The sequence below is a fragment of the Drosophila guanche genome, unplaced genomic scaffold (assembly GCF_900245975.1).
Source record: "Drosophila guanche unplaced genomic scaffold, DGUA_6, whole genome shotgun sequence".
Taxonomy (NCBI): domain Eukaryota; kingdom Metazoa; phylum Arthropoda; class Insecta; order Diptera; family Drosophilidae; genus Drosophila; species Drosophila guanche.
This window is the reverse complement of record NW_022995743.1, coordinates 12,759,746-12,785,331: the sequence shown is the minus strand read 5'-3', so window position 1 is coordinate 12,785,331 and position 25,586 is coordinate 12,759,746. Positions and strand designations below refer to the sequence as shown.

General features: G+C 49.0%; 11 protein-coding genes and 3 non-coding genes across 15 annotated transcripts in view; 5 read left to right on the top strand and 9 right to left on the bottom strand.

Annotated features, from left to right (window-relative positions):
- Positions 1-765, top strand: part of LOC117591819 (mucin-5AC) — a 32,521-nt gene extending 31,756 nt beyond the window's left edge. Inside the window, exon 9 of the mRNA XM_034285156.1 lies at positions 54-765. Within this exon, the coding sequence (XP_034141047.1) occupies positions 54-404 (351 nt within the window). The 3' untranslated portion in view covers positions 405-765. The remainder of the gene's footprint in view (positions 1-53) is intronic.
- A 188-nt stretch (positions 766-953) lies between these two features.
- Positions 954-1,026, bottom strand: Trnaf-gaa. The gene has a single exon. It is a non-coding gene; the product is annotated as a tRNA-Phe (tRNA).
- A 247-nt stretch (positions 1,027-1,273) lies between these two features.
- Trnaf-gaa lies at positions 1,274-1,346 on the bottom strand. The gene has a single exon. It is a non-coding gene; the product is annotated as a tRNA-Phe (tRNA).
- Positions 1,347-1,487: 141 nt separating this feature from the next.
- On the bottom strand, positions 1,488-1,560 carry Trnaf-gaa. The gene has a single exon. It is a non-coding gene; the product is annotated as a tRNA-Phe (tRNA).
- Positions 1,561-2,920: 1,360 nt separating this feature from the next.
- On the bottom strand, positions 2,921-12,621 carry LOC117590151 (E3 ubiquitin-protein ligase Smurf1). Its single transcript, XM_034282573.1, has 8 exons — positions 11,927-12,621; positions 11,314-11,751; positions 11,212-11,250; positions 6,454-6,690; positions 4,042-6,385; positions 3,777-3,976; positions 3,546-3,709; positions 2,921-3,464 (listed from the first exon to the last, which is right to left on the bottom strand). The coding sequence occupies exons 2-8, from the start codon at positions 11,366-11,368 to the stop codon at positions 3,180-3,182; spliced, it is 3,324 nt and encodes a 1,107-aa protein (XP_034138464.1). The 5' UTR covers positions 11,369-11,751; positions 11,927-12,621; the 3' UTR covers positions 2,921-3,179.
- On the top strand, positions 7,175-7,441 carry LOC117590296. The gene has a single exon (XM_034282822.1). The coding sequence runs from the start codon at positions 7,217-7,219 to the stop codon at positions 7,388-7,390; it is 174 nt and encodes a 57-aa protein (XP_034138713.1). The 5' UTR covers positions 7,175-7,216; the 3' UTR covers positions 7,391-7,441.
- On the bottom strand, positions 8,247-10,235 carry LOC117590211 (NADH dehydrogenase [ubiquinone] flavoprotein 1, mitochondrial). The gene has a single exon (XM_034282707.1). The coding sequence runs from the start codon at positions 10,193-10,195 to the stop codon at positions 8,291-8,293; it is 1,905 nt and encodes a 634-aa protein (XP_034138598.1). The 5' UTR covers positions 10,196-10,235; the 3' UTR covers positions 8,247-8,290.
- A 258-nt stretch (positions 12,622-12,879) lies between the features above and the next one.
- On the top strand, positions 12,880-13,559 carry LOC117591959. The gene is made up of 2 exons (XM_034285393.1): positions 12,880-13,350; positions 13,408-13,559. The coding sequence occupies exons 1-2, from the start codon at positions 12,961-12,963 to the stop codon at positions 13,486-13,488; spliced, it is 471 nt and encodes a 156-aa protein (XP_034141284.1). The 5' UTR covers positions 12,880-12,960; the 3' UTR covers positions 13,489-13,559.
- LOC117591953 (methylosome subunit pICln) lies at positions 13,485-14,451 on the bottom strand. Its single transcript, XM_034285378.1, has 2 exons — positions 14,261-14,451; positions 13,485-14,179 (listed from the first exon to the last, which is right to left on the bottom strand). The coding sequence occupies exons 1-2, from the start codon at positions 14,377-14,379 to the stop codon at positions 13,627-13,629; spliced, it is 672 nt and encodes a 223-aa protein (XP_034141269.1). The 5' UTR covers positions 14,380-14,451; the 3' UTR covers positions 13,485-13,626.
- A 278-nt stretch (positions 14,452-14,729) lies between these two features.
- LOC117591940 (DNA-directed RNA polymerase III subunit RPC2) lies at positions 14,730-18,306 on the bottom strand. The gene is made up of 2 exons (XM_034285352.1): positions 17,365-18,306; positions 14,730-17,304 (listed from the first exon to the last, which is right to left on the bottom strand). Exons 1-2 carry the CDS (start codon positions 18,245-18,247, stop codon positions 14,774-14,776), a joined length of 3,414 nt encoding a protein of 1,137 aa, XP_034141243.1. The 5' UTR covers positions 18,248-18,306; the 3' UTR covers positions 14,730-14,773.
- Positions 18,307-18,435: 129 nt separating this feature from the next.
- LOC117591947 (GTP-binding protein 128up) lies at positions 18,436-19,943 on the bottom strand. The gene is made up of 4 exons (XM_034285364.1): positions 19,781-19,943; positions 19,567-19,687; positions 18,671-19,511; positions 18,436-18,614 (listed from the first exon to the last, which is right to left on the bottom strand). The coding sequence occupies exons 1-4, from the start codon at positions 19,820-19,822 to the stop codon at positions 18,512-18,514; spliced, it is 1,107 nt and encodes a 368-aa protein (XP_034141255.1). The 5' UTR covers positions 19,823-19,943; the 3' UTR covers positions 18,436-18,511.
- A 583-nt stretch (positions 19,944-20,526) lies between these two features.
- LOC117592617 lies at positions 20,527-21,937 on the top strand. The gene is made up of 4 exons (XM_034286502.1): positions 20,527-20,559; positions 20,920-21,385; positions 21,453-21,575; positions 21,640-21,937. Exons 1-4 carry the CDS (start codon positions 20,527-20,529, stop codon positions 21,792-21,794), a joined length of 777 nt encoding a protein of 258 aa, XP_034142393.1. The 3' UTR covers positions 21,795-21,937.
- On the bottom strand, positions 21,792-25,558 carry LOC117592276 (zinc finger MYND domain-containing protein 11). Its single transcript, XM_034285936.1, has 4 exons — positions 25,458-25,558; positions 23,887-23,997; positions 22,769-23,823; positions 21,792-22,709 (listed from the first exon to the last, which is right to left on the bottom strand). The coding sequence occupies exons 2-4, from the start codon at positions 23,987-23,989 to the stop codon at positions 22,032-22,034; spliced, it is 1,836 nt and encodes a 611-aa protein (XP_034141827.1). The 5' UTR covers positions 23,990-23,997; positions 25,458-25,558; the 3' UTR covers positions 21,792-22,031.
- On the top strand, positions 24,119-25,552 carry LOC117592278 (zinc finger protein). 2 transcript variants are annotated; one of them, XM_034285941.1, is made up of 3 exons: positions 24,119-24,216; positions 24,273-24,549; positions 24,606-25,552. In XM_034285941.1, the coding sequence occupies exons 1-3, from the start codon at positions 24,200-24,202 to the stop codon at positions 25,521-25,523; spliced, it is 1,212 nt and encodes a 403-aa protein (XP_034141832.1). In that variant the 5' UTR covers positions 24,119-24,199; the 3' UTR covers positions 25,524-25,552. The 2 variants fall into 2 exon arrangements, with proteins under 2 accessions (XP_034141832.1, XP_034141831.1); XM_034285940.1 differs by having other exon boundaries at positions 24,137-24,549.
- Positions 25,559-25,586: the final 28 nt, after the last annotated feature.

Genomic DNA, 25,586 nt, shown 5'->3' with positions numbered 1-25,586 from the left:
CCTAAAATGTCATATTCTATTTTTATTGTATTATTTCAATTGTTCCATTGCAGCGCTTCACCAATTCCATGCATGGCAGCAACAGCTCCAACATATACGACAGCTGGCGCTCCACCCGTCATCCGCACAGCAATGCCGACTATTTCTATGACCAGCAGCCGACGTACTCGCAGAAAGGCGACTCCCTGAAGAGGCCGCATCATGGCCACCATCAGTATCCCGCCCATACCCATCAGCAGCCACAGCACCAGCACCAGCAGCAGCAACAGCATCCGCAGCAGCAGCATCAGCAGGCGTATGGCCACCAATATCCGGATGCCTTTGCCGATGCCCACCAGATGTACAGCTATAACAATCATGCGAGTCGGACGCGCTATTCCCGCGACTACGATCCCGATTTCTAGTTAAGCCACCGACCACACCACACCACACCACACCCATCCACGCACTAGTTTTAGTAACATGCGAACGATTGTGTGTTGTGGCGTAACAAGATAGCCTAAAGTATCATAGTATGTACCTACATATAATGCTATTGTTTATGCTCGTATTTATCGTACAGTACTCGTACTCTCTGCTGGCTTGCCTCAAAAGTTGTCCCGCTTTTCTGTACCCACAGCCAGAGGTATTCTAAATGGAGCTGCTATCTGTATCTGGATGCGATGTACTCCGGTATAGCTATTATAGATGATACAGAATATAACTTGGGGTCGTATCCCTGGAAAATAAATAGTCATGCACTCTTAGTTAATCTTAGCTCGTAACTAAATAGTAAACTAAATATGTTATCCATATATCCATAGTATTATTTAATGTACTGGCGGCTTGCTACTAATGTCTAAATTTAGGCAAATAAATAAAACTTTAAAAGCAATCAGAGCATAAATTTGGAATCAAATTCTAAAATAATGTACGAAATACAATTGACTGTAAAAAAGAATAAAAAGTATAATTGCCGAAACCCGGGATTGAACCGGGGACCTTTAGATCTTCAGTCTAACGCTCTCCCAACTGAGCTATTTCGGCGGATGTTTGTTTCGTGTCCAATGGCGTTGTTCACATAAGCACTTTTTGTTTCTAGTTTTTTCAGTTTTACAACACCTCAGAACAAGCTTAATTTACGCGGACAAATAACAATCAAAATTATTTTTGTTTGACTGCTAAGCTAATATTATTTTTGCAAGCGTTTTCATTGACCAAATATCAAGTATTGATAAAAAGAAGGAAAATACAGAACTAAAAACATTTTTTTGTGTATAAAAAAATGTTGTATTGCCGAAACCCGGGATTGAACCGGGGACCTTTAGATCTTCAGTCTAACGCTCTCCCAACTGAGCTATTTCGGCAGATGCTATTTTGTTGCCAAATGGCGAGTTTCCCATTCGCTGCTTCTTTAAGTGTTTTTAAAATACATTCTGTTACTACATCTCTATAATGCAAAATTCAAATGTCGATAAAATATTCTAAAAACAAAAAAACGATGTGATTGCCGAAACCCGGGATTGAACCGGGGACCTTTAGATCTTCAGTCTAACGCTCTCCCAACTGAGCTATTTCGGCAGTTGTGATTTGCTCGACTAAAGTTGGCTTTTGCCAACCGACGCATTGGGGGCGCGCCTGTCAGAACTTTTCACATTAAGGGCTATAAAAATTCAACGTTTCAATAAAAATACATGGTTGTTTTTAAGGCTCAATCTCATTTATTTATTAATCCCTTTTGGTTACCGGAACAGAGTCCTTGTCAATGTTTGCAGGGTTTCTGTTTCTGCCTCAGAACTCTTAGTGGTTCACATCCTAGAGCTCACTAAAGCTAAAAGTTAACGATCAATTTGTGTTGTATCTTGTTTAGGGCTAAGTTCTATATTAAATCAATGGATTTCACATATGCAATACACATTTCGGGCTGTAAGGTGGGTGGGCTGAGGAATTGGGGCTAGGAAAACTCTGGGCTGGGGTCTCTTAAATAACTACCAATTGTTTCGCTTCAATTAAAGATTAAAGACAGTTAAAAATTTTCACTAATATCACCTTCTAAAAATTTGTCCAATTCGTTTCGTTGAAAAACTGATGTATGTAAATATGTACGTGTCTATATGTATGCGATTTTATCCGTAATTGTTTTTTGATTTTGGCGTAAACGGCGAACCGAACCGGTCGAAACGAAACGAATTATCAATTAAAAACCAAAAGCAACGTAAAATGTAATTGAATTTAAATAATTTGCATTTATTTAAAAAATATCTAAATTACGAATTGAGTAATTTTTCAAGTGTTTTGTTTTGTCATCGTATCGTGTTTTCAATACTTATAAAATAATAATGCGGTGTGTGTGTGTGTGTGTGTGTGTGTGTGGGTGTCGATGAGCATTTTGTGTGTTGTGTAGCGCGGAGTGGGGTGGGGTGTGTTGTGTATTTAAGGACAATTTAAACAATAATTAAAAACTTAGCAGTGATTTCTCGATTGGTTTTTATAAATGTACAAAATGTAATTAATAAACATCAAAAATATATATTAAACCAAACAAAAGCACAGAGAATTGCCGGTCCAATGCCTACAATTAATTAAAATTTGTTTTTAATGCCTAATTATCAACTATGATATATGTATGTATGTATAATCAATGTATAATATTTGTATGTATAATTGGGTTCGCAATATTTTAAACTACAATTTATAACATGCGCCGCGACGTAAACGAACAAATGCCCTGGGGGAAGAGGGGAGGGTGATTATGCTGATGATGGACAGACGATACAAATACAGATGTAAATATAATATATAAACGCTTTATGGGAGGAGGCTAGGAAGGGAGGTGTGCGTGGGGTGTATATATATTATATATATATAAATGTATATGTATATATGCACTTGGTAACTATGTATAAGATGAGAGTCCCGTACATGCTCGCTAAATAATTGATTTGATTTCCAACTGCAAAATGCGCAGCGCACACACGATTAAACATCAACAAACAGAAAATCAAATGGTAAAAAAGTAATAATCAGCAGGGATCGGGTCCCTAGAATTTTGATATACGCGTCCTCATCGCATGTGCCTTTGTGTATATGGTATATGTATGTGTATATTTATTTATTGGTGCCTATGTATTTGCATATGCGTGGATCGGGTGTGTGGATCTGGTGTGTGGGGGGGGATGTTTCTATCGATCTTTTGGTCCCTACTCCACGGCAAAGCCACAGGTCTCCTCCACCGCTTGGGTTAGCTTATCGCAGAGCAGCTGATAGTTCTCGTACGGCGGCAGATCGATCCGATTGAAGCAAGTGTGCGCCTTGGGCAGGTTCTGTGTGGGCACATCGATGGTGAGGTGGATGGTGAACAGGCGTGGCCCCACTGCACCCGTGGATCCCTGCAGCGCACGGAATCCCTGCAACGGCACCCGCGACGAACCCGTCACAAACTGCAGCAGACGTGCTCTCATCTCAGAGCTGTACGACTCGACCACCTGAATGGGTGAGGCGTCACACAAGAAATACATTTTTAATTAAAAATCTATATGTGAGGTGATTGAGTTATCATTTCGCACCTGCCAGAACCACAGCACTTGCGTCGTCTCGTTCGTGCAGTGCTTCAGTCTCGTATTGTTGCGCCAATCGTTGACATCGATGCTCGAGATGCCCCCAATGACCAATTCCAGTTCCCGCTCATCAAACGGTCGCAGCAGATGGCTGGGTATCAGCTCACAGAAACCTGCAAGAAGAGATTCCGTCGGGACGATTAATATCAATCCCTGGGGAGATAATCATTTAATACAGACCTTTCTGCAGTGCCAAAAACTGCTGCTCGATGCCGCGCATGAAGCGATAGTTCACATAGAGCTTAACGTACTCGCGCTTGTTCTCCTCGGTGACGGGTATGGCGGCGCCGCCGGGCTTCAGTTCGTGCACCACCAGAGCCCCAAAGCTATTGTTCTCCACGCTGAATGTCGACTCGATGATGCCGCTAATGTTGCTCTCCCTGCAAAACGAATAAAGACAGACAAGGTTAACAATGGGTCAAGACAGAGTAAGGACTGATCTTACAGCATCCATGTAAGGCTGCGGTGCAGCTCCGGATCGACGCCCTCGATGTCGCCCAGCGTGATGGGTTTGTTCAGCAGCTGCTTGTAGAAGGGCGTGGTGAAGCCCCCGTCGAGGCAATGGCCGTGGAACACGGCTATGCCCAGGGTGCGGCCCACAAAGTGAAAGTAGGAGAGATGGTCCGGATTCACGCCAGAGTCGGGATTGATCTGCAGCGTGTAGTGGTCGTCGCGACTGTACTGAAACAGGCCGTACTGCGGGTTAAGCATCTCGCGGGAGAGCAGATGCAGCCACTCGCGGGCCACGCCGCCATAGTCCAGTCCCTCCTCGCCCTTGAACTTGACCATCAGGCGCTTGCGCATGTCCTTGGCCCGCATCTTCATTATCAGTCTATAGCTCTCCTCGAAAATCTCGTTGCGCGACACCTCCAGCCGGCAGTGGCCGGACTGCGGCTGCATCGTCTGCAGCTCGGTGCGCAGGGCGCGTAGTTTTCCGACCAGATCCCGGCGATACTTTGGCAGCAGGTCAGCACCTTCGAGCAGGCCCTGCGGCAGCCCTTCCGGACAAATGCGATGCGGGGTGTTCGTTATCGTTGTCGCTGTCGTGTGTGCTGTCGTAGAACCAGATCCTGCTGCCGCTGCTGTTGTTGGGGCAGGCGCAGGGCCAGGTGTTGCCGGCTGATTGGAAGCAGACGTTGGATTGGGCGAGGACGTGGCAGCCGCCGCCGCCGCTGCTGCTGCTGTCGTAGGTGGTGTGGCAGCGCCAGGAGCTGCTGTTCCAGTTGGCGGCACAGGTCCCCGTCGAATTAGCTGCAGGAGACTCCCACTGAGCCGCGGATCCGTGAACTGTGTGGTGCGGTTGTTGTGGTCCACAAAGTAGACCCGCCCGGAGGCCGTTTTCCTCTGCTCCCAGCCACTGGGCAGCGGCCCAATCGAGTCCAGCGGCAGATGCTGTGTGTCAAAGTCGCGAGGGATCCGTGGATCGTGCCACGTGGACACGCCCGTGGGTATGTGATAGAAGTACACCTGGCCCTGTTGCGTGGTGCGCATCTCGTAGCCGGAGGGCAGATCGAGGAAGGGACGCGCCGCCTGATTGGCCGCTGCAATGGCGGCCGATGCCAGTCTCTGTCCAGATCCTCCTCCTCCGCCTGCTCCAGCACTGCCACCGTTGCGGGTGCCGCGCGAGGAGCGACGCCGTGTGGAGGACTCATCGCCACCCTGCTGCCTGGAGCTGCGACGCTGCGAACGCTGGCCAGGGGTCGTTGCAGTGTAGGATCTACCACCACCTCCTGGCTGGCTGTTTGCATTCGGACTGTGAACTGTGTTGCCATTGGCCGCAGGCGTAACTGCCGCCGCTGGAGATGTGGCTGCATTCGTTGCGGGAGGACTCTGACTCTGATTGTGCCTGGGTGGCGTCGTTGTCGCTGTCGTTGTCGTTGCAGTCGTTGCTGATGTCTCCTCCTGTGTCCAGCCATTGCTGGCGCTTTGTGGCTGTGCCGCCTGGAAGCTTCCATTTCCACCACTACCACTCCCTGATCCTGTCCCACTTTGAGCATTTCCGTTCACATAGTTCTGCTGACCCGTGGGCGATGTGGAGGTGCCCTCGACGGGTGCATGGGAGCTATGGCCATGGCCGTGGCCATTTGTTTGATGCTTTGGCGTTTTAACATGACTCACGTGATTGTCATTGTTGCTGTGGAGGCGACCCGTGCCCGCCGACGTTGTCGTTGTCGTGCTGCTTGTGGGCGTGGCTGGTTCGTTGCCGCTGCGCGCCTCCAAGGTGCGACCGCCTGTGGTGGTGGTGGAGGAGGATTTCTTGCCAGGTGTGGTGGCGATTGAGGCCATGGGAGTCGTGGGACTGGTGTTCTCCTTGCCCACGCTGGACAGGATCTCCGTGGAGTGTCTTCGCTCGTCCGACCCCGTCACAGACGTCTCTCGATTCCGATTGCCGCCATTCAGCAGATTGGTGCAGGTCGTGGAGCGCGTAGGACCCGCCGGCGCCTGTCTATCCCCGTGGCCATTTCCGTGGCTGTTGTTGCCATTGTGATGGCGCTGCTGCGGTGAGGTGCCGCCGCCCGGCAGTCTGGGTCTGTCCCATTGTGTGGATTTGGTGGCATGATTCACATAGTAGATTCGTCCGTTGTCCGTGCGCCGTTCTTCCCAGCCCTCGGGCAGGCTGTCCTCCGAAGAATCATCCTCGGAGGGTCCCCGCACATCGCCGCTGGGCCCCACAATGGCCAGGGGATTGCCACTGCTGGGGCCATCCTTCGACAGCAGCGATATAATAATTTGTCCACGCACCAGCTCATCGTCGTCCGGCGATAGTTTGCCCAAATCCAAGCGTTGAACTGAAAGCACAAACAATTATCAAATCAGCAACAAAGCGAGAGAGGGATAGAGCTTGAGGGATACTTACATCCTGCACCTTTGAGGCTTTGAATGGTGAAGGCGGGTATCCGCACACAGCCCAGAAAGCCGCTGCCTTTGTGTATCTTTCGCTGATTCCACACGGTTATGGTGATGGCATCGGCCAGGCCCAGGAACAGATCGTAGTGAGCATTCCATTTGGGGTCCAGCGAGGACTTGCTTATCTCCGTCGAGTACACCTGACCCGTGCCATCCACCTGGACCTTGGCAAAGGGATCGGGGAGGCCTGCAAACAGCAACAAGTAATTGTAAATTATTAGCAAACAATTCAACCAATCTGCATTGTCAATAATGTGATATAAATGATAGCCTTGCGTGCCTCAAAATCGGAACGGAAAGCAGATATCGAGAGTGTTGCAACAGTTCATCTTCAGCATGCATCGCTGCGAGTTTGTGGTGTTTCTGCTGCTGCTAGTGCTGCAGGTATACACGTACCCCCACAAGCATCCTGGCTTCACACAGCGTCTGCAGATCAATCCACTTTGCCTTGAACTCCCGCAGAGGACAACACCAGGAATAATATTCTCCCCTTTGGAGGAGACCACAACAGAGGCAGAGCTTGATCGTGTGGGGGAGCTGCAGAGGCAGCAGAAGTTCCCCTTGTGATTGTGAGTGATTCCCCTCGATGCCAGAACCCAGGGGTTATCGCTTTCAAACGCGGGGCCATCCCCCCAGTGATCAGAATCGTATATAAAAGCAGAAACATTCATCAGTATGGAGCATCATTCTACAATCTTCCTACAGTCTACAAAATGTCTACCACTTGGCTGCATCTGCTGGGCTTTCTGGTGGCCCTGTTCCTAGCCCTGGCCCCAGGAGGAGAAGCTTCACCTTTCGACTCGAATCGCTTCCGAGCACGCACACAGCCCCGACAAGGATCCATGCCACAAATACCCACCACACCGCCATTCAATCCCTACGGATGAGGCCAACTAATGTAGAAATAAAACAATTAAATATGAATCTAAACAATTAAAGAGCTGTGCAGATCGTTGGGTGAAAGACTGGGCCAAGTGTGTCATTTAGTCAAGACAACTATCAGCCAATCTCTGCTATCAAATCAAGCACCTTCCCACCACCCGCTGTTGCTGTCGTTGCTTATCGTCCCACAGCCGATAGTGTGCCCCGCACGAAGTCTTGACAAATTAAGCGCACGAGCAGCATTCCAGGGGAATTAAACAATTAGGAAACTACTTGTACGACTCATAAATATCGCAGAGCTAAGGCCAATGGATCCATCTGCCGACTCAGTTCGCAAGTAAATAAAAGCACAGCCAATGGCTCACTCCTTTAAGGAGTCCCCAGAGCCTCTCCTTTGTGGCTCGTGTAATTTGAGTCTCGTGTCTCCCCCACCCATGATGATATACATTGCTGTTGTCGCCACACAGCTGTTCCGATTGATTTCATGCCACAGAGAACACAAACAATCGAGTCGTGTAGCCTTTTGGATGGATACCCTTTTCAGGCTTCGACTCAGGGTAACCCGTTTGGGGAAAAGCAACTCTCTCGCTGGCTGAAGAGCGCGAAATGTAAAAAGTAAGCGAAGCTTCCGAGACTGGCGTCAGGCCAACTGTCTTGTCAAATTTGCAACCCTTTTTCCGCTTTACGCTACGTGGCACAGTTCCCCATTGAAGAGCCGGAAGTTGCACGACTGGCTGCACTTTCACTGGCCGCTGAGGTGGGGGGGGGGGGGGGGGGGGGGGGGGGGGGGGACGTGGCAGGCAGCCTAGCATGAAGTTTGTGCCGTGTGCCGTACGCCGTGTGTCGTCTCCTCTTTATTGGATTATTATAAAACAAAAGAAATGGAATAATGAGAGGCGTGACAATTAGGAATCGGCTGCCGCTGCCGCTGCTGCATCGCAGGCTGCACGCTCCTTGATGCGCTCCTCGATGAGCGGACGAAAGTGACGAATGAGGCCTTGGGGCGGCCAGGAGGCTCCGTCGCCCAGGGCGCAAATGGTGTGTCCTTCGATCTGCTTGGTGATCTCCCAGAGCATGTCGATCTCCTCGACTCTGGCCTGTCCGGTCACGAAGCGCTGCATGATGAGATTCACCCAGTGGAGGCCCTCGCGGCAGGGTGTGCACTGGCCGCAGCTCTCGTGCTTGTAGAAGGTGGCCAGGCGGGCGATGGCCTTGATGATGTCCGTCTGCTTGCTCATCACAATTATGGCGCCGGTGCCCATGGAGGAGCGCACGGCCATGAGCCCGTCGTAGTCGTGGATGGCCTTGCTGGCGTCCTCCTTGGGAATGCAGGGCGTGGACGAGCCGCCCGGTATAATGGCCAGCAGATTGTCCCATCCACCGATGACGCCGCCGGCGTGCCGTTCAATGATCTCACGCGTGGGCATCGACATCTCTTCCTCGACTGTGCAGGGTCGCTCCACGTGGCCAGAGATGTTGAAGAGCTTCGTGCCCGAGTTGCGGGTGCGCCCGAAGCTGGCGAACCAGTTGCCGCCGCGGCGACAGATGGTGGGAGACACCGCCACCGTCTCCACATTGGTCACCGTCGAGGGGCAGCCAAAGGTTCCGATATCCGCCGGAAAGGGGGGCTTGTTGCGCGGCTTGCCCGCCTTCCCCTCCAAGGATTCGATCAACGATGTCTCCTCCCCGCACACGTAGGCACCCGCTCCCCGGTGCACGTACAAATCGAACTCGAAGCCGGAGCCACAAGCGTTCGGCCCGAGGTAGCCAGCCTTGTAGGCCTCCAGGATGGCGTACTGCAGGTTACATGCTTCGTTGTAGAACTCTCCTCGAATGTAGATGTACCCGGTGTTGGCACCTATCGCACGGCCAGCTATCAGGCAGCCCTCCACCAGCTTGTGCGGATCGTGGCGCAGAATCTCGCGATCCTTGCAGGTGCCCGGCTCCCCCTCATCCGCGTTGACCAGCAGAAACTTGGGTCTGCCATCCGGTGGCTTGTTCATGAACGACCACTTGAGGCCGCTCGGGAAACCGGCACCGCCGCGCCCGCGCAGCCCAGAGGTCTTTATCTCGTTGATGATCCACAGGTGACCCTTCTCCAGGATCTGCTTGGTGTTGTACCAGTCGCCGCGCTTCATGGCGGCCTTCAGGCGCCAGTCGTGACGACCATACAGATTGGTAAAGATGCGATCCGAATCGGCCAGTGGCCCAAATGTTTTCTTTGTCTGTGGCGGGGGTGTGCCCGGTGGTGGCTTACTGGGTGGAGGAGGTCCTGCCTTGCGGGAAGGTACACTTTTGGAGGCTTCTGGCCCAGCTGGACCTTTTGGTTTCTGTGCCACAGCTGGCCAAGTCCCTGCCATGCGTCCGCGAGTCTCCTTCTCCACCTCCTTGGCAGCCTTATGAAGCACCTCCTCCAGCCGGTCGTCTTCGGTCTCCAGCAGCATCTGGTTGACGGGGAATGTGGACGTGCTTGTGACCGACGTCACTGGGAAGTGGGTGAGAGGCTTCAATCTGCTCAACTCATATTTCTTGTTCGTATCATTGACGATTAGATCTTTCTTTAGTTTCTTCTTAATCACATCGAGCAAGTGCTTCGCTCGATGCTCCTCCTCATCCTCAACGGGGAATTTTAGTGGCGTTGGTGGGGGCTTCTGGAATGGAAATTTAAGTGCCTTCGGTCGGCTTTCTTTTGGCTTTCCGCTGGGAATACTGCCTCCTTTGGGTGACACCTTTCCGTCTGTCAGTGCTCGGATCAGCGAAATCTTGTAATTTTTGGACAGCTGCTGGCGCAGCAGCAGTAAAGATATCATTTTCCAGTTACTATCTGTACCGGGGGGAGGTATTAACTATTTTGATAAGCAAAAGCCAAGGGTTGCTGTGCCTGGGGGTCAATAGAAAACCCCATACAAATCGATTACTCACAGGGGCCGTAGTGTCATTATTCGGGTAGTGATCTATTTATATCGAAAAGCTTCAAGTAAAAACCCGTAGGGTACCATTTTCCAAGGTTTCTCCCACTGATGACAGTTCAGGCGTCAGGCAGTGGGCCCCATAAAATGTTCGAGTATTTTCAGAGCTCAAATCTAATCAGAAACCGTCGATAAAACAAAAGTATGGCAAAAACAAAAAAAAAGAGTTCCCCGCCTCGAATGTAAGCCAAGAGCAGCAGCAGCAGCAGCAGCAGCAGCAGCAGCAGAGAGACACTGGACACGGGGGGGTTCCACATTGAAATTATCATGACTACAATCCCATCTTTGGGATCGTATGCTTACATATAATATAATATTTTAGGCAGTTGTTGGGCAATGCTCAGAGCGTGATTTAAGTGCAGCGATGTGTAAAACAAAAAATGCGAACAAGAAACGAGAGGGAGCGAAAATAATAAATAACAAAAATAGTGGGAAAGAAAAATGTATGCCTCGTGCCCCTGCGTGCGTGTGTGTGTGTGTGTGTGTGTGTTTGTTCGAGTGAGCCCGCAATGAAAGCAAATTAGTAATAATCACTTTTGTTATATCTAAACAGAAAATATATGGGAAAAAAGAGCTCAGATATGGCACAACGATACAGACAGACACACTTTCGGGCATTCACACATATTATTTATTGGAGGGGGGAGGAGCAAAGGCAAAGGTAGTGCCGCAATTTGTTGAAAAATGAAAGTAGACAAAAGGAAGTGCTAAATTTAGCAATATTTCATTTCATATGCATCAATTCGTAGTTGATCGGAAAGAGTGGATGGGGAAAATATTTCCTAGTGGAAATATGCTGTTGGAGCACGCGAATAACTTGCCCACTTAAGCGCCACATCAAAAAAGGAAATACTCACGAAATAAATCCTTGCGAGCCAAGCTGCGAGCACACAATACTGTAAAATGGGGAAAAGGGTGAATGGTTAGGTGATCGTATAAAATGCATTTTTGGTACTTACTCGTTATTCGAACTTTGTGTGTACCATTGCGACGTGGATAGTCCAATTTATTCATAATTTCCGACTTTTAATTGGTATTGTTGCGCCTTTGTAAATATACGTGCATTTATTTTGTATGCCGATTAATTTTTTATACGACAATTAGACGGCGAACAAGCAGCATGTTTGTTTCTCTAGCTGCTGCTGCTGGTTTTGGCGAAAGGAGGAGTGGGAGGTGATGGTGGTGGTGGAGGTGGACGCAGCAAGAAATAATTTCATTGCCGAAGGTAGCTGCTGTCTCTCCCTCTGCTGTTGCTGCTGTTGCAGTTCTTGTTGCTGTTTTCGATAGCCTTGACGCTGGTTGTGGTTGTTGTTGTTGCAGCTGCTGTTGCGGTTTTGTGTCATTGTATGCACACACACATAAGCATGCTAACACCGATTTGTTAGTTACAAAAAAAACTGCAATAGAACAGTATCGAAAAAAGGTTATTTTATCAATAAATTCGCCATTGCACAAACAATTTTGATAACGCCCGTTCATCACCTCTCTCTTCTTTTGCTCCAGCAAGACGATACAGGTGACAGGTAGGGCTGGGCTTGCAGGTAGCCGACAAAAATATGCACGAGAACTCACCCGAAATTGTTTTGCTGCTTTGCTGTTACCGTTGCTGTTGCTGCTGCTTTAAAAACAATTCACACGCACATGTCTCGCTCACTCACGTACGCACACACACACATGCACACCGACGCCCTTCTCTTGCAAGGCAAGCGAACTGAGGCTTTACTTTATTATGTGTTTCATAAATTGTATTAAATTAAATTCCACTAGGCGTTTAATTAACTTTAATTTAGCTGCTGCTCTTGTATGGGTGCGCCTCGCATTTGCATTCGTATTTGTACGGGCGTGTGTGTGTGTATGTTGCAAAAATTTGCAATAATAATCAATTGAGGCAAATTTGGTGGCTCGAATCACTTTAAATTTATTATTAACTATACACATGTGCTTATATGTACGCTCGTATATATGTAGTGTGCTCTATTTCAGCGCGATTGCAATAAATATTCTTTCGTTTTAAGCACGGCGAATGCGAGCAACGGAAGGCAGCAGACGACCGAGGGAGGTACGGAAGGGAGCAAAACCACGAGAATTTGTTATAAAGCGCGTGCTATGCTTATGCATCTATTCGTTATAGGTTTTCACTTTTCGATTAGTTAAACTACATTATTAACTGCCCTCTCCGTTGCTTTTGCGCACGTTTATAAACTAATGTATCGCAGAAATTAGTTCTACGAACGCCATTTTTGTTGGTGTGTTTCAGTGGTGGTAAACGTATTTCATCAGCCTTAAACCTTGTTGAGCACTTGCCATCACTGTTGACAATTCAGCACTTTAATAGCTAGTTCTGGCTGTGTCCAAACTATGATATCTCGACTTAATTAATCTGCATAAAATTGTACAATGAAGCGTCCACAAGCTTATTAAAGTAAACAAAATAATATACGTTTTTGAATAAGTTTCAATAGTTTTGTTAAACGAGTTGGCTGTTTTTCCTACAAAAAAATCTATTTTCTGTCTGTGCCGACTTACAACACTGGCAGGGCAGCGTTTTGGCGGCATTGCATTGTTTATAATTTAGTTTATTTCACAAAATCTATCCTGTTTCCATAATGTCCATTACTTTAGATTTCAATGGAAAGAACTTGGCTAAAAGCAAAACTCTGAATCTGCACTTTTTGCCAGCTAAAGTAAATGGCGATGGCAACGCAAATGTGGAAACGTACTTCAATAATTATACACATGAAGCGCCCGAGTACGGATCGGGGGTCGTGACCAATGCCTTGCGCGGGTATCCGCTGGTGGGCAATCGAATGCAAGTGCCCGAAGGCTACAAGGGGATAGTCCTGCAGGAGACGGAGAAGCCTCTGAGCGAGTCCACAGACCGTCAATTGCGTCTCACTGGTGTTTTCGACGAGTTCACCTACTGGAACTACGATAAAGTCCCATCAAATGGCGATCCTTACAGACAGGCTTTGCTCATGGCAGATGTGGCCCAGGCGGTAAGGTACATGAGTCTCCACTCTAACAAATATAAACATATTTGCCAATATTTTTAGCTGTCCGAACCCATTAGCGAGGAAGATTTGGAGACCGAAATTAAACGAAATCGGGAAAGCAAAAAGGAAAACAGTTCTTAGCTCTTTAGCGCGCTTACAGCGTTTATTATATAATATTCCAAAAGCTAATCAAATATAATCCTAACATTTCATACACTAAAGTCTTAAATTTATATAAGATTCCAAATATAAATACGGAGTTTAGTATCTGTGTTAGGTTTATTCATCGGCGTCCTCGAAGCGCTCATCGTCGTCGTCCAGGGTCAAGTTTTGCATGCCTCCTACTTCGCCCCCGTTGCGGCCCAGTGTTAGAGCATCGTCGGCCATGTCCTGGTCCTCCAGGACCATTCCGCCAGCATCTTCCATGGGGTCGCTGTCCTCCGAATTGCTGTCAGCCGAGTCCGGATGCATGGCCTGGCACATAGTCATTGCGCGGTACATCGTATCGACTGTATGTATATCCTCGGGCAGCAGCCAGCACTCTGTAACTTCCTCAAACTGTTCGTCGACAGCATCCTCAAAGTTCTCATCGTCTTCATCGTGCTCGTCGCTGCCATTGCCTTCGTCAACGTCTGCCTCTGCCCCACCACCGTTCTGCCCGTTGACAATGAGCTGTTGCGGATTTCCCCCATACACGCCATTCCATTCCACTTTGTGGTCCAGCATGAAATAAATGCACTTCCTTGGATTCGAAGAAATCCCATGAAGGCTCACTTGCTTCCACTCGATTGATATGCCGTCGGGTAGGTCGCTTGGTTGAAAAGAGAGGGAACTGAAAAGAGCAGAGAGCCGAGACAATAACAATTGCAGACGCCGGCATTTTGGCGAGGCAAGCATTTTTCGACCGACTCACTTTTGGGCTATGTAAATTGTGCCTTCGCCCACAATATTGTCGCCCATCTTGAGCTTGATATTGTTGGCCGTGTACAGCAGTCCATGTTCCGGCGCGGAAACTGGCGTTATTAATACCATTTTTATACGCAAATATAAAATTATTTATTTTGTTGGGAATTAATCGCTACAGCGAACTAGGGATGGTCGCACGTCGATGAATCCGCATTGACCAGGTACTCAGTGTTGCCAATTTAGCCATTTTCTAAAGATCTAGCGTTTTCCTATCGCCAAATGCGGGTTGTCATGTTATGTGCCTCTCGATACCCTATTTTCACGAATTATTATTAAAATTATGTTTTCCAAGCTGCTCTTAAACATTATCTTATCTTAGAATAACATATATTCAACCTGTTCTATTTTTTTAAATTTAATTATTTCGTTGAAATATCATTAAAACAGAGACAGTATTTTCTGTACTCATTGCAGCCAAAGAGGACATAAACATTTTATTTATAAATTCAGCGCCCATCTATTAGTAGTCCTCCAGTATCATCTTGGGCACCACGTTCATGCTGGTCAGCTCCTGGAAGAGCAGCTTGCAGGCATACGGCATGGATATCTTGGAGACGTGAGCCGACGACTGACAGAAGTGGCACCAGGAGCAGTAGGCCAGGCGGCCACAGGTGCGACACACATCCACCTCAAAGGCATCGGAGGAAATCATTAGACGCTCCATAATCAGCATGCTGGCGCCGTACGAGATGAGACAGTCGCGCTCCATTTCGCCAAGGCGCAGGCCGCCCTCCCTACTCCTGCCCTGGGTGGGCTGGCGTGTGAGCACGGCCTTGGGACCCCGCGCCCTGGCGTGCATTTTGTCCTGGACCATGTGCTTCAGCTTCTGATAGTAGACCGGGCCGGAGTAGATGTACGCCTGCAGGGGAGCTCCAGTGATTCCCGAGTAGAAGAAGTCCTTGCCCATGTAGTTGAAGCCGTGCCGCTCCAGCTCCGCCTGAATGTCGCCCACCTTTGAGCCGCCAAATGCCGTGCCGTAGTGGAACTTGCCCTCGAGTACTCCGGCCTTGCCGCCGAGCAGTTCCAGCGTCTTGCCCACTGTCATGCGGGAGGGGAAGCCGTGGGGGTTCATGATCATGTCCGGACAAATGCCAGAATCATTGTAGGGCATGTCCTCCTGGTCCACAATGAGCCCCGTCACACCCTTCTGTCCATGCCGCGAGCTGAACTTGTCCCCAATCTCCGGGATGCGCGTCTGTCGCAGAAGGATCTTGATGAGGAAATCCTCTTCCGAGTTGGCAGAGACCATCACGCGCTCGACATAGCTGGGCTCGGGCCCCTTGTAGCTGATGGGCACCGCTGTGTACGGCACCTGAGTCGACTGGCCCTCCAATGGATTGAGCGACGTCACCGCCGGCATCTCCTTGTTGATCATAATCTGCTTGTTTTGGATCTGCTCACCCGGTGCCACAATGCCGTCCGTGTCCAGGACATCGTGCTTGAAGATCACCTTGTTGGTGAGGGCATCCTTCACGGGACCCATGATCCGGTCAAAGGTCTGGTTGGCATAACGCTTCACCGTGCACTTGGAATTCTTGTACACCAGACAGCGTCCATAGCCCCGATCAATGGAGGCCTTGTTCAGGATCAACGCATCCTCGATGTCGTAGCCCGAGTAACTCATCACGGCCACAGTGGCATTCTGTCCGGCCGGCAACTTGTCAAAGTTTGTCAGCTCAATGGTCTTGGTCTTGACCATTGGCGCCTGCGGATAGACCAGGTTGTACATCAGCGAGTCGATGCGATTCTTTTGATTGTAGCCAATCATGCCCATGGCCTGCTTGCCCATGGCGCATTGATAGGTGTTCCTGGGGCTCTGGTTATGATGCGGATAAGGGACGAGTCCCGCACACACGCCCAGCAGCGTGAATGGCTCAATCTCCAGGTGGGTGGTGCCCTCCTCAATGTGCTCCTCGTTCCACGCAATAAACGAATCGTTCTCCTCGTTCACATCCAGATACTCGATGAGGCCATCCAAGAGGAAATCGTCAAACTTTCGCACGCCCCTCTCCAGGTCGTCCAGATGGAATTGTCTGACACGCGGACGTCGATTCTCCACAATGATATAAGGACGACACAGGCGTCCGCCATCGGTGTGTATGTAGATGCACCGCTGGGTGTAGGACGTGTGCACGGACACAAAGCTGCCCATGCGGCCTTTCCTGCGCATGTACCGAAGATTCCGCACCAAATGCTTGTGATTCAGCGTGAGGCCGAGCACATTGCCGTTGATGAACACCAGATAGACATACGGATTGTTGATGGGATTGCCGCTCACTTCCCGTATGTCCTCGACACCGGCGTTGAATGCCAAAATCATCACCGGACGCTCCTCCACCTCCGTCGTGATGTGCGTCATCAGAGCCAGATTCTTGACCAAGCCGCAGGCCTCGCCCTCAGGCGTGTCCGACGGACAGAGCATACCCCACTGACTCGGCTGCAACGATCTGGGACCGGACACCTTCCTCGTCTTCTCGAACTGCGAATTCACCCGCGTCATCATGCCCAGAGCGGAGATATAGCTGAGCCGCGACAGCACCTGGGTGACGCCAGCTCGTTCCATTTTGAAGCGCTTGATGGTCCAGTTGCCCGAACTGATGGCCGACTCCAGGCCGGCGGTAATCTGTGCCGCCCTCATGTGCTTCACCACATCGAACTGCGCCGCCTTAACCTTGGGTATGTTCTTGTCCGCAATCATTTTCAGCTCCCAGTTCATGCGCTTGAACAGATCCTCGAACATGAGCGAAATGAGGGAGCCAGCCAGCTCCAAACGTTTGTTGCCATAATAGTCGCGATCGTCGAAGAGCGTCTTGTCCAGCTCGGCGGCCATCACGCGTCGCACCATCATGGACACGTAGATGGCCTTCATTTGGAAGTTGAAGTTGTCCACGGGAACGTGCGCAAGGATCGTGGTGAGCAGCAGCTCACGCGCCTCTTCTGCGGGTGTCTTTGTGGTGGCGCTTTGGAAGCGCTTTACCACCAGCTTGGAGCCTGAAGAAAGTGGAAATTAGACAGCTACTTTCGGAGTAAGCAGCATGAGGATGCACTCACCCATGTAGTCCAGAGCTCGTTGCTGGGTATAAACCTTCAAGTTGAAGGCCTCCAGCAGGGAGGCACCAAAACGATTTTGTGACTTTGCGTCTATGCCAATGTGCGCCATAATTTCCTGGTCGGAGACAATTCCCAATGCCTTGAAGATGACCACAATGGGTATATCGTCCGTCATGGAGTTGTGTTTCATGTAGTAGCGTCCGTGCTTGCTCAGCACCAGAGTTCGGGACTTCTTCTCGTGGGTGGAGGACGTCACCTGGCACTGGACGACGCCGTTGAAGTCCTCCGTTAACATTTTGTTCCACGACAACTGCTCCTGGATGAGTATCACCTTCTCCTGGCCACGCACCACAAAGTAACCGCCCGGATCCAGCGGACACTCGTTCAGTTTGGACAATTCAAATTCCGACTTGCCGGTCAGCACGCAATTGGAGCACCTCAACATGAGCGGCATCCTGCCGATGAGCAGGTTGTTCCTCTTGATGCGCTGCGTGCCGCGAGTGTACTCAATGTCCACGGTAATGGGCGACGAGTAGGTCGTGTCCCTCAGGCGGCACTCGTGTGGCGTGGTCGCCTTGGTTATGTTGTAGCCATCGTCAATGTCGGGCTTGCCCACTCGCACATCCAAGTACTTCAGGTAGAAGAGGGGATCGGCTCCGCTGGTGACGAGCTCGTTTGCACGCACTATCTTCTTGATGTCCACATTGATAAAGTGATTGAAGGAGTCAATGTGCTGCCTGACGAGGCCCTTCACCTGTAGGAACGCCGGCAGTAGCTTCCACTTCTCCTCCAGCGGCTTGATGGGTGTCGCCCATTCCTTGCTGTCGCCTGGGTCCCAGACATTAGCCTCGATAAGGGATTCGCCTTTCTTTAGCTCCACCATCTAAGCAATGCGCTATTTACTTTATTGAAATTGTACAATCAGAAATAAACAAAACGGCATGCACGATGCGTTGGTGTTGGAAAACGCCATTCACAATCACATGCGCTTAACAGAACACTCTTCGCACTGGACTTAACAGACTAATGTTAAGTTGCCTCAAGAGTCATCTCCAAAATAGGTTCAATAAATTACAGCATATTAGTTTTTTATTTTCAAATGCAAAACTGCAAGCAAACATATTCAAAATGTAATCAACACGAAGCTCTAAACCTTTTTCACAATCTGCACCACATCCTCATCGTTGAGTACGTGCTCAATGCCCACCTTCTGCGGCTGATGCTTCACCGAAGAGCCCCAAACGAGCGCACTAAAAATGAAAGAATATTTCAATTAAAAATTCCCATTCATTAGATTTGCACTCACTATTTAAACTCCTTGACTATGGTGCGATGCAGCTTGTTGCAAAAGTCTTCGATGCTGGTCCGCTCGTTGTGCAGAACCACGGGCGAATTGTAGTCTGGCAGTTGCCCCTTGGGCTTGGTGTAAATACGAATCAGCCGCAGATACTCCCACATCAGCTCGAGCAAGTCGTCAAAGTTCCAGTGGTGATGCGCCGAAATTGGCACACAATGCGGAATCTTGTAAATGACGTCCAGTTCCTCAATGGAGATCTGATCAATCTTGTTCAGCAGATAGATACACGGTATATAGATACGGTTGCCCTCAATGACATCGATCAGGTCGTCGCTAGTGGCATCGTATCGCAGCGTAATATCCGCATTGTGTATCTTGTATTCGGAGAGGATCGTCTTGACCAGATCCGTGTCCAGCTCCGATTGAGTAACCATTGAGTTGAGATTGATGCCGCCCTTGTCCTTCCGTTTGTAGTAAATGTTTGGCGGCTTCTTGTTTAGCCGAATGCCAAAGCCCTCCAATTCATGCTCCAACAGCTTCTTGTGGCCCAACGGCTTGAGGCAATCCAGGACCATGAAGATTAGATTGCAGGTGCGGGCCACGGCAATCACCTGACGACCACGACCCTTGCCATCCTTGGCTCCCTCGATGATACCGGGCAAATCGAGCAACTGGATCTTCGCTCCTTTGTACTTGATGCATCCAGGCACCGTCGTCAGGGTTGTGAATTCGTAGGCGGCCACCTCAGAGTACACTCCGGCTAAATTCGACAGCAGCGTCGACTTTCCCACCGAAGGAAAGCCGACGAACCCGACTCTTGCATCTCCCGTTTTGGCAACCTCAAAGCCGGCTAAAAGAGATTACCAATTAGTTGTACATTGAAATGATGACGCGTGTCGACGTACCTTCTCCAGTGCCACCACCGCCTCCTTTGGGCGAGATCAGCTCCCGTCGAAGCTTGGCCAGCTTGGCCTTTAGCAGACCAAGATGCGCCGATGTCGCCTTGTTCTTCTGCGTGCGTGCCATCTGTGCCGAGGGGGACGGGGACGGGGACATAGACGAGAAGAGACCCAGACAGGTTAGTTTCGTTTCGTTTGTGTTGATTGGGATTCCGCTTACCTCTGACTCGATGGCCGAAATTTTCTCCAGAATCGTACTCATGGCTGCGTCACAGGTAAATACAGTGTGCTCAACGAACTGTTTTATTATTGAATATGCATGTAAAAAAATAAAATAACTTGGCACTCGCGTGGACAGCGGGAGTGACAGTGTTGGAAAGGACAGCAAGTCGGCATGATGTTTTCCAGCACCAAGAGCCACCTATCGATGTATCGAGAGCATCTATGTATTTCTACAGTTATTAAAAAACGATCTAGTCCCATCTCTATCTGTTTTATTGTCCCTGACCGTTTAAACACGGGAGAGTATTTCCCTGACCGTTTAGAAACAGGAGAGGACTTCCCTGACCGTTTTGACACAGGAGAGAACTTCCCTGAAAGCTCCAATGCCAAGGGTAGGTTCCTGGAGAACTACATCAGTAACTCTGGTTATAATTGTTTGAACGATGGAAAGTGCACCTTTAGACGTCACATCGAAACTCAAAGTGGCTCAGTGTTGGATTTGACCTTTTCAAACTGCAGCGATTATATCACCTGGAGCTGCAATTCAATTTTTGTTGGAGGCAGCCACCGTCATCATATTTACATAGAAATTCCGGAGTGCAAAGAGAAGCCCAAGTTCTTTCTTGCTAAGAATAGACTGATTCGAAGGCTAGCAGGTGCTACGCCATCAGGAGACATTTCAAACATCACAGAAAGCTTCACAAACAACATTAGGGCCTCCACCTACTCCTTGAGCAACAATAGATGCCCCAAGACTTGGTGGACTTTAATGATCCCGTAAATTGCAGCTTTAATGCAGAATGGTCCTTGCCTTGCCTTGAGTTTCTTAAAAGACAAGTCTCGAAAGCCAAGTTGGCGAAAGCCAGCTTCACTCAACATCGATCTCATCAATACCATGGCCTGTGAGAAGAAAAGGGGAAAATTCGTTTCATGGTCTCATTAACAACCATTGATAGTCATGAAAATATCGATAGCCCCATCATCGAACTGAAGTACCTGGTCAATGCGGACTCATCGTCGTGCGACCATCCAATTTCGCGGCAGCGATTAAATACCGAAAAAAAAAAAACGATCCGTTGAAATGTTCAGCAAGGGTAAATTTATTATAATTAATGCAGTCCCTGGACAATTATTAAGTATATTTCGTTAAAAGGAAAACCAACGACATCACTGCTTAACAGCCAAGCGAAGTTTAAGAGCCAGCTTGGAAATAATGCGTCGCTTTTGAATCGCAGCTTTACAACTGCCGCAGAACTTTCTCGCGCAACTGGCAGTCAGCTCCGGCAGACAAAGCTAACGGTATGCCCGAAGGATAAAAAACTGAAGTATGAAGGGTTCGTAGAAGAGGTTCCCCGAGTTAGGGCGTCGCATGAATTTGTTTATATGCCACCACCCAAGCAGCAACCGAAATCGCTGTGCGTTGCATCCAAATCCAAGGCCACCATCGCAACCATCAAAATGGAGCACATGGCAACGGCAGAGCCGCCAGCCTCGCCCATGACCAAGCCGGGTCGCGATTTGCTAAGCCTAGTGGGGCGGGTGGACTTCTGTCTGAACAGCCACAAACTGTATCCCGATTTGAATGCCATCTGGAACGTATATGGTGGGACTTAATATAATTTAAAAGCCTTTAGCCTTCATTATACATTAAATCGTTGCACATTTCATAGGTAAACTGGTGCGCGTTATCAAAGGAAAGAAGAGTGAGCACACCCTGCTGGTTCGCAGTGAAGGACCCATCTTGCAAGGCATTTACTACGATTTCGATGGCGATATGAAACCATTGTCCACGGGCAAGCTTACCCACTTGTTGCCACATTTTTGTTTTGTTTTTTTTATCTATGAACTGCTTTTCAGGTTGCGCTGTCCATCTGGTTGGCCGTTTCGTTGGCGTAAATCGGCTGCAGACGTTTAGGATCAACGAGGTAAGTGATATGGACTGGGAGCAGCAATTTATGCGCATAGAAAATGTGACTAGATATATTTTAATGCAAAACAAAGCACAAAAGTAATTTTTCGCCACAAGACTCTTGGACCCGGAGGGCACTTCTTCAGGCCCTATCGACAGGTCTAATATCTTAACTATGATTTATTCATCTTTAAATATGTACATACATAACTAAAACTCTCCATTAGATCTACACTTTCAGGTATATTAGCTCTCAAGAAATAATAAAGTAAAAAAAAAAAAAATTGAAGCGTTTCTGACGCACTTTTTATACTTTACGACTTCATATACTCTCCATACTTCAGCGTTCTGCCGTGCACTTACGCTGGTGACGTTTTTTGTGCCGGCGCTGACAATCTTCGCTGCAATAGGACGCATTGAAGCAGCAGTCTGACTTCGCTTCCTGCAGACATTTGTGGCACCAGCGCTTGCGCTTGATTTCGGCAATATTCTTTCTCATTGAGTCGAGTTCTTCATTGATTTTCAAAAGCTGATTTTCGCAAATACTAAGCTTTGATTTCAAGTCTTCTATCTCATTCCTTTCCTCTTCTCTACCCGCGAGCCGAGCCGACATCGAGCACCGACGCCGTGGCATCACACGCGTGGGTGCTGGAGTGCTTGCACTAATTTTTATTATTTTTCCACTAAAGCCTGGCGAGGAGGGGCGCACACGCTTGCCTGGAGTCGCAGTGGTTGTAGGCTCCAGGCAATGGGACAGAGCTTTATCGATAGCCTCTTTGGTGTCGGCGGGATCTGCGTGAAAGCTGAAGAGATCAGGCGATAATTTTGCCAGCAAAGTATGGCATGTCAACTCTTTCATGGCGGAGGCCATGCCTTTAGACATCTTAGCTTTTTGCTTAAATGGCACATCGCCCTCTATCGGAATAATATCCTTCTCCAAGACGGATGCACGCAAATGGTTTGTGCCAAAAAAGCGCACATCGTATTTAATCGGCGTTTTCGATGACACGCTAATCACCTATAAAGAAAAAGAGGCTGTCATACCTTGTCAATTGATACTTTATTACTACTACTTGCCTTTGCTGGCCAGTAGGGCGAGCCGGCTTGCTTGGCAAACACCACTTCATGGCGCTGAAGGCAGGGCTTGGCAAACCACATGCTGCACTCCGTCTGGTTGGAATTCCGGAAACAATCCGGACAACGCCGGATTTCCCGTATATCGTGCGTGACATCGCGCAACAGCCAGCGTGTTTCCTTGTACTCCTTTGCCGTGGGGCCAAAGAAGACGCCAATGTTGTGCTGCAGGTCGAGCAAATCGACAAGGAACTCCGTCAAGTACTCGTACTTCTGGCCCTCAATGCTACGCTCAATGTCCGCCTGGCCGAGCGTATTTGTCTTGAATAGAATGCGCCTCACCAGCGCTCTATCGCGATTGTTGTAATGCTTCGTCATGTACTTGTCCACATCTGCGGTCAGCCAACTCAGGTGCTTGTTCCATGAGTAGCGAAGCAAGCAACTAAGTTCTTCCTTGTCCAAATGCGGGGGGTGGTGGATCCTTGCCTGCGTCATCAGACGACAGGCTGTGCACTTCTCCAGATCACTAGACGAATCCGGCTCTACAATCGGTGGCTCAGTCTTAACCTTGGACTTCTTCCGCTGACGCGCTGCTGGCTTCTCGCTGACAAATGACACATCATTATCGTCCCAATCTGGACTCTCGCACTTCACAGATGGCAAGAAGTAACTAGGGCTGGTGTTGATGTTGCTGTTGTGGTCCAGCTGGTGGTTCTCCATCGAGAGAGCCGCCTGCGTCTGCTCCTCTTGGCTGGCAGTCTCGACGTCAGTGTCCGATTCATTCGGTGGGAATCTATACGACTGGCCCTTGTCCGAGGGCACACCGTACGTTGGTTTTTCCGGATGTTTGCGCTGACAGCTTTCGTGGAAGGAGCGCGAACACGATTTGCAGCCCCTTAGTGAGCCAGGCAGGTTGCACTCGTAGCAATATCTGTCCGTCAATGAGGTGGGAATCGATTTCACTTTCTGGCAAAAGGACACAGCCTTATGCATGCCTTTCCCTTGGACCACCAAAATACCCATGTTTATGGCATACTCCACAGCCAGGCTCTGTTCGTCTGTGCAAAGATTTGTATTAATAAACAGTGTAAATTCCGAAGCGATAGGTTTGCGCTGCTTACCAGATTTCAACGATCCAAGCATAGTCTGCTTAGGAATTTGTGCTCCATTCCTAAGCGGATTCATCCATTTGCGTATATATGCAGGCGGGAATGGATGTGACATCGCTCAATCTAAGCCGGGTAAATACATCAAACTTTTGTTAAAATATTTTGCCAAATGAACGACGACCAAAATAAACCAGAATCAGTTCTTTGCGTTTCTAAACTATCGATACTATCGATGGGCATTACATTTGTTTTTCAATTTGTTTACTGGCACTGTTTCACAATGAAAAAATTATGAATTCTCCGTGTTACACAAACCAAAACAACTATGTGGAAAGTGCCCGGGTATATTTAAAGCAGGACGCCACATGCACAATTGTAATAAAATGCTGCCTTTGCAGTGCCGACGCATTCACTGGCGTCGGATGGGATGCGTTCATGACACATTTAAGACGCCAACACACAGATGCTATAAAGCTCGACGGCGACGATAGCGAAATACAGGACGAAGTAGAACTAGAAATGGCAAATCTAAAGGATGCCGAAGATAATAGCGCATCAGAAACTGAGGAGGAGCAGGTACAGTCCTTTACAAACGTGGAGTTTCTCGATGAATCGGACGACAATGAATTGTGCCGCGGATCGGCATCAGAAGAGGAAAGCGAAAGCAGCCAAGCTGTAGGTAGTCATGTCTGCTGGCATACAGTTGATTAATTATATGGAAATTCTTGCAGAACTACGTCCAAAACACGCCCCAGAAACCCTTCTACAGTCTGCTTCGAACGAGTCCAGAGATTATCCATTATTTCATAGACCTTCTGGAACAGCACACACATCTGTGGCAATCCCACAAGGGGCTGTTCAGAAAGGAGCGCCTGGAGAGTGCGCAACGGGTTTCGGATGCGATGGCCCAACGTTTCGGTTTCTCGCTTTTGCCGCAGGTGGTCTGCACGAGCTCCCGATCCATCTGTGCCTGGTTCGAGCGTCAGTTCGCCAGTAAGGTACGCAGCAAGGGCTGGTACTGTCGCTATCCCGCCTACTACGACAGACTCGTCCAGTTCATGCCCACCAACCACATTACAGTCATTGTATGCGACGAGTGCAGGCGTAGCTTCCTCAACGAATACCAACTGGAGGTGCACAAGTACAGAATGCACAGCGGCCAGAATCCCAACGTCTGTAGTGTGTGCAACAAGGGATTCGGCTGTGCCTCCAAGCTGCTGGAGCATCGGGCCCGGTACCACTTCAAGCCAGTGGAGTGGCAGTGCAAGCTGTGCTCCTACAACGCTCCCTCCAAGTGGGACTACCAGCAACACCTCACCGTGCACTCCGGCCAGCGAAACTACACGTGCGAAGTGTGCGGCCAGTCGTACAAGAGCACGTCTGCTCTCGCAGTACACCGGCGGACACACTCACAGCCCCGCCTGGCATGTCCTCACTGCCAGAAACACTTTCGCGAGAATTCTATTCTCAAAAAACACATTAAGAGGGTTCACAAACGCGAAAATTCTAGAAACTACGCTTGCCGCGTGTGCTGGAGAAGATTTCAAACCGTTGAGGTATTAAAATTGCACGAACGAACTCACGTAAATTTTCATCACAACGAACTGGAGGACGATGCGGATGACCCAGAAATAGTCTCGGAGATTTAATAAATGTTTTATTGATATTTAAACACTAACTCGTTTCCCTCTTCGAATTCTTGGTGCACGACT